Raw genomic sequence first — 6,000 nt, forward strand, 5'->3', positions numbered from 1 at the left:
ACAGTGCCTTTTCTCAGCTTGCCCACGTGAGAGACTAGGACACAGGGGAGAAAAGCTGTAGCAATGTCCTGTGACTGCTCTAGCTGAGCCAAGTAACTCTTTATTTTTAAAGGCTTAACCTACTGAAAATAAAATGTTGTTTGTTGCCACCCAGGTTTCACTGGGTTCCCTAAAGGTTGGGTCTGTCTAAGAGACTGACTGATAATCTATAAGGAAAATCTGGTAGAGATTATCACTTAATTAGATGTTGTTACTTCTTCCAGATAACACAGCTAATATCACTGTCAAATATGGACAGTTTAATCGTGAACTTGCCAAAATCCACTACCTGCCTGTCATCATCTCAGACAACGGTGATCCTGAGCTCAGCAGCACAAACACACTTGTCATCAGTGTCTGCAAGTGCAATGAAAAAGGCAACTTCACTTTTTGTGAGGAAAGAGCTAAACAAGTTGGAGTCAGTATACAAGCACTGGTGGCAATTTTTATCTGTATCTTCACAATCATTAGTAAGTATTTGACTTTTGTAATGTTCTCGGACTTAAAATGTGGGGATCGTTTCATTTTGTTTTGTCTTAACTGAGGTCTACAAAAGCTTTGTGGCTATAAAATGGTCACAAAGGCAAAAATACTGTAACTATTTGATTCATCTCACCTGCTCTTTCTATTTGGCCAGTTAGCATAGTTGCAGCTACAAAGCTGTTCATTCTGTTGGAAAGGCTGAGTCCCTGGAAAGGTTATTGCACGTGTGCATAACATACTTGATTTACTGTTACTAGGGTCACATGCAGCTATAGAACAGGAAATTTGTGCTAGGGCAGTAACAATAGGATTCCTGTTTCCAAAGGCTGAACTAGTCTGGAAACCCTTTAAACACTACAGTGAACACATATACATAAATAAACCTGTAACAAACCAGTACCTCCTCTTTGCTGTATTTGGAATCTATCAGAGAAGGGGCAACATTTTTTCTTGCTTGAGAAGAGGCCTCCTTTGCAATTACCACATCAGTAGCATTTGATACCTGGCCTTAAAAGATTTGCCAGTTCAAGGCAGTAGTTGAATCAATGAACTAGTGACATTGTGCATTTGTACTTGTGATTACAGCTCAAGAGGCAGTTGTACAATTCCTGTACAGCCTGAAACACCCTGAGAACATACAAATCCTACAGTTAAACAGTATTATACACCATTTTTTAAATAAGTATGTGTTAAAAAAAACATCACTCCAGAAAAAGACCACTTCAGACTGTGCTCATATCTTAAATGCAATTTGTTTTACTTCCTTACTTCTCTATTTACACGTGCTCATCTAAGTTTTCTTTGCAGTAATCATATTGCTAATTCTTCTAAGAAAGAGACACAAGAAGGATTTGAGCGGTCTTGGGAGGAATGTGGCAGAGATTCACGAGCAGCTTGTCACTTACGATGAAGAAGGTGGTGGGGAAATGGATACCACCAGCTATGATGTGTCCGTCCTCAACTCTGTCCGCAAGAATGGTATAAAGCCGGAACTGGTGCCCTCTCCGTATGCACAAGTCCAAAAGCCTCCTGGAAATCCAACTTCTGGTGCTGGAGAAATGGAAATGATGATTGAAGTCAAGAAGGATGAAGCCGACAATGACAGGGATTTGCTGCCTTATGACACACTTCACATTTATGGCTACGAAGGTGCCGAGTCCATTGCGGAATCTCTCAGTTCTCTGGGATCGGGCTCCTCAGACTCAGATATTGATTATGACTTTCTAAACGACTGGGGACCCAGGTTTAAAATGTTAGCTGAGCTGTATGGATCAGAACCAAATGAAGATTTTGTGTATTAAGCTCAAATTAGCCATGAATTTTCTCTCTCCCACTAGACATAGACACCAAGAGCCTGTCAATGGCCAAAGAAGGACTCACAGCTCTTCACCCAAGCCATGCTAGGATTTCAAACAGACATGAAAAAACCCGACAGCAGTAGGGTTAAAAAGAAACACACAGACCACATATATTGACTTCCCCCAGCACTGCTATCCTTGCTAACATTCAGTTCTTTCCCCAAAATTGCTGCTCGAGGACCTGCTCGAGTCTTGCAGGACACAACTCCTCTCCCTATCCAGATAGACACTTCTGAAAAGTGGTTTTGTCCCCAGTTTCTCCTTCATTCCTCTCCTCCTGCACTGTTTTCATCAACCTGCATCCAAGGTCACCATCCGCTGGAACAGAGCGGTTCAGTGGCTTTGGGAAGGAATGTTTTGGATAACCTCCTGTATCTTCAGCCGGCTGGTTTGCCTGGCCCTCTCGTAACATCTTTATTGATATTCCACGCTTATGCTTACCCAGCAGAGGAGAGGAGGAACATATGGTCTATCACTTAATATTAGAAATTATTCCATCACTTTCGAAAAGAGGCATGATTTTTCCTTCTTTCCAATCTATTAATTATTCTAGCTTTACAGTCTTCTACTACATATACGAGTTACTAAAGATAAAATTAGACAGGATTTTTAGATGCACAATCTGGTTTCATCTGTCATTTTTAACAGCCTGATGATGATTTCAGGCACTTTTCTGGCGTGCTCGCTAGCAGCAAAATTGGTTTTTCTTTCTGTAAATAGGATCTCGGTGTTACTCAATGGAACATATCCTGCAGGGCAGGAAATGTGGAGATCAGGAGAATGTTAAGACTCCAAATACTGTAAATCTCTCTAGATGGCAACATAGGTCTCTCTAGATTTCTAAAGAGCTTGAATAGGTTTTTTATTCAACACTGTTAAAGCAGTTGTATTATTTCAGGGACAAACAAATGAAGGGCCTCATTACTGTGAAACTGTTTTGATTTTTTTCTAAGCAGGTACTGTAAAACGGGTATTTTCCACCTAGGAAAATATTGTAGGCTTCCAAAGCAGAATGCTACACACCCACACATTTGTCCGCATAAAAGAACTGCAAATGTAAGTAAGGTTTTGGAGCTGCAACTACTATGTCCCTGGGAAGCGTGTGTTTAGTTTCTTGCCTGATGAAGAGCCACAGAATGAACAGAATGAAACTTCCCATGCAGGAGGTTACCCAGCCAAATACATGTTGTAAAAAGCGGGTCTCTTAGGACGATGGCCTGTCGCTGGCTTCTGGCAATGCAGATCCCCGTTGCCTTCAACGGGAACACAGCCCGACCACACAGATACTCAATTTTGCAGAATCTGTGCTGGAGCTGTATGTATTAGTTTAGTTGATTTGATTATTTAAATTTGGTAGCTAACCAAATAACACTAAATCTTTTTTTTTTTCGTAAACCAGTATAGTGGAACCTCGCAAATTTGCTTTTCACTTATTCATGTCATCTCTAATTTACACTCCCTTCCCCCAAAATGCTTTCTTGGCAGGAACTGGCAATTCACTGTAATATGGTCTCACATTTATCCTCACTACTGTAAAAATTTGTCCAATACATTACTTAGTTGGACACTGATGCCTACTATCATCAATAACACAATCACTCAAATTTTCAAATATGAACTAAAGGAAAACTAAGTAGAATTCTGCCCACCAGTCAAATCAGCTTTGAAGCACATCCTTTATAAAGGAAGTACATTTTGGGATGACAGTCTTGCTTTTATTTTTAATGTGTTCATTCTCTTCTGTTTTGCTTAATCCAGTCAACTGTCTATGCTATTGAGGTTCCACGTGTTAGTATATTATAAAGACTGCTAACTAATAATACTTACAGGTTAAGGTTTTCATCAGTAACTAGGTATTGGCTATCAACAGGTAAAGTTAGTTATGAAATTATTTAGTGCAGTAAGTACTTTGGTAAGCATCATCCAGATAGTATTACCTGTAAACGTTATTTTTAAACCTGTTTTATAAAGCTATTTTAAGGAACGCTGTATCAATTTCCACTGTATAAAGATGTTTGCACTGGATAGTTTCTTTTTATATTGCTGTACTGTTTTTTGGTTTTTTTACTACATAAAAGTGAATCTCAAGTTTGCATGTTCTGTGCATTAATGAGTTTCACACAGAAGACAATACCAGGCTTTATAGCACAGTGAACTCAACCATAAAAACACTGGTATCTGTGCTCTAAGTGAACTCAGAGTAGACACAAATTCACCAAAAGATTTTCTGTAAAAGAAGTTTTCTCCCACTCTTTGCAGAGCTGTCAGTAAAGCTCCTGGGTAAGGAGTGCAGTCTGGTTTCAGCAGCTGGCCAGGCTGAACTCCCTGACTTCGGAGGACTCGTGCCTCCCAGCGCTGCAGGATGCATCCCGGTTCCCAGATGTTTGGTATTTTAGCAGCCAGGCACCAGGGTGATTTTGAACCACCACGTTCACTGAGATCCTACCCTTTTTTTTCCTACTGGAAGAGTATCCCTCTCAAACGGGAAAGGACTCTGCAGAACAGACAGTACTAACCCCTGGGTCAGCACAGACCACCCGCCCACGGGGAAACTACACGTGTGCCCACCGCCCGAGTGGTCTGTCAGCGGGAGGACAGACTGACGTCTGTCCATGGGAGGAGAGGCTGACGTCAGTGTTACCCCCACGGGAGGAGAGGCTGATGCCCCCACATCACCCCCCAGCCCTGTTCTCCTACCTGCTTCTCCTCTGGCCTGCTCCTACAGACGTACCCGAGGCAGGATCCCTCCGGAGCTTACAAAAAGCTTTCTCACATCCCAGGATTTAGTCAGGACAGCACAGAACAGTACACACCTGTGACAGAGAAAAAAAAAAAAAGAAAAAAAAAGACCCCTATATTTGTGGCTTCAGATAGCACAGTTTCTTGCAATTTCTTTTCACTACTAATAATGACTATCCCAATATAATCCCAAGATTATTCTAGCGCTTTAAAAAGATCACATCAATTTTCCTCAGATATGGCACTTAGAATTTACAAAGCCTGGAATAAAGCAAAAAAGTTCAATTCCTTCACTGCTAATTGCTATGAGCAAACTCCAGATCAAACAAGCTTTAGCACAAGTTGTATTAAAAACACAATAGATGTGCTAATTATGTTATAATGAAATGCATTTTTCCATAGAGAGAATTTGATTAAACAGCTACTTGCAACTTGTAGCAGGGATTCTCATAAAAGTTTTCATTATTAATTTAATTAATATGCATTTTAATATCTTATCCCTAAAAATATATCGTAAATTATTATTTTATTACATTCAGATGCAGAGGTTCATGCCATTTAATAAAGGTTTTTTACTCCCACCCCATTAGAAATTTTTATGAAATAATGACTTGTGATCAGCATCGTTGATAAGTATTAAAGCAGGGATGAAAAGCTGTTCCAATATTAACACCTGGCACACTGCCGCACTTCCCAGATAGTGCAGGTAAGCTAAGGTCCCGTTATCAAACCAAACTTCCACTGTTCAGAGAAAGAAAGAACAATTGTATCCATTATTATCTGATTACAGTCCAGTACTACTTATACACTGCCAGGAAAAATATAACAGGAATTAGTTATAAAAGGAAAAAAAAATATAGTATTTTCTGAATCCTTGTTCTTCAACTAGTGGATTCTTCCCTCCTCTGCTTGCAGCAGCGAGGGCTCAGAGTAGGACCAGAAGGGAGCAGGCAAGCTGGCAGTCAGCCCTGCTCAAGCACAGGTACTGTCATCCAGCCAGCACTACCTGTCCCCAGCGAGTCACCTAAAGCCACCCCCAAGCTGGGTTTTGGAGCTTAAGAGTTCGGAGTACAAATCCACCTAAATACATTTATTTGAAATGTTTTCACTCCTACGCATATGTCCCATGCAGGGGAGATGCTCACGGTGGCAGTAAACATGCAGATGCAATATCTTTGGCTAGAAATGATAGTTATACTTATTTCCATTATATTTCAGGTGGGGCTAGGACAGAAAAAAGAATAATTGCCATCTTTCCTGACATATTCTCCCTTCCTATTTTTTTTTTTTTAATAAATGTTTCAAGTTTGAAGGAGTAAGGAATAAAACTCTTGTGGTTTTACCTTCACGTGCTTCCTGGAATGAAAGAAACAAGCAAGAT

The 6,000-nt window shown here is 40.4% G+C and overlaps 1 protein-coding gene across 1 annotated transcript in view; it reads left to right on the plus strand.

Moving 5' to 3' along the window:
• Positions 1-3,973, plus strand: part of CDH5 (cadherin 5) — a 30,026-nt gene extending 26,053 nt beyond the window's left edge. The window contains exons 11-12 of the mRNA XM_074582887.1: positions 264-509; positions 1,330-3,973. Of these exons, the coding sequence (XP_074438988.1) occupies positions 264-509; positions 1,330-1,823 (740 nt within the window). The 3' untranslated portion in view covers positions 1,824-3,973. The remainder of the gene's footprint in view (positions 1-263; positions 510-1,329) is intronic.
• The last annotated feature ends 2,027 nt before the right edge of the window (positions 3,974-6,000 follow it).

Source organism: Larus michahellis, chromosome 4, assembly GCF_964199755.1.
Source record: "Larus michahellis chromosome 4, bLarMic1.1, whole genome shotgun sequence".
Classification (NCBI taxonomy): domain Eukaryota; kingdom Metazoa; phylum Chordata; class Aves; order Charadriiformes; family Laridae; genus Larus; species Larus michahellis.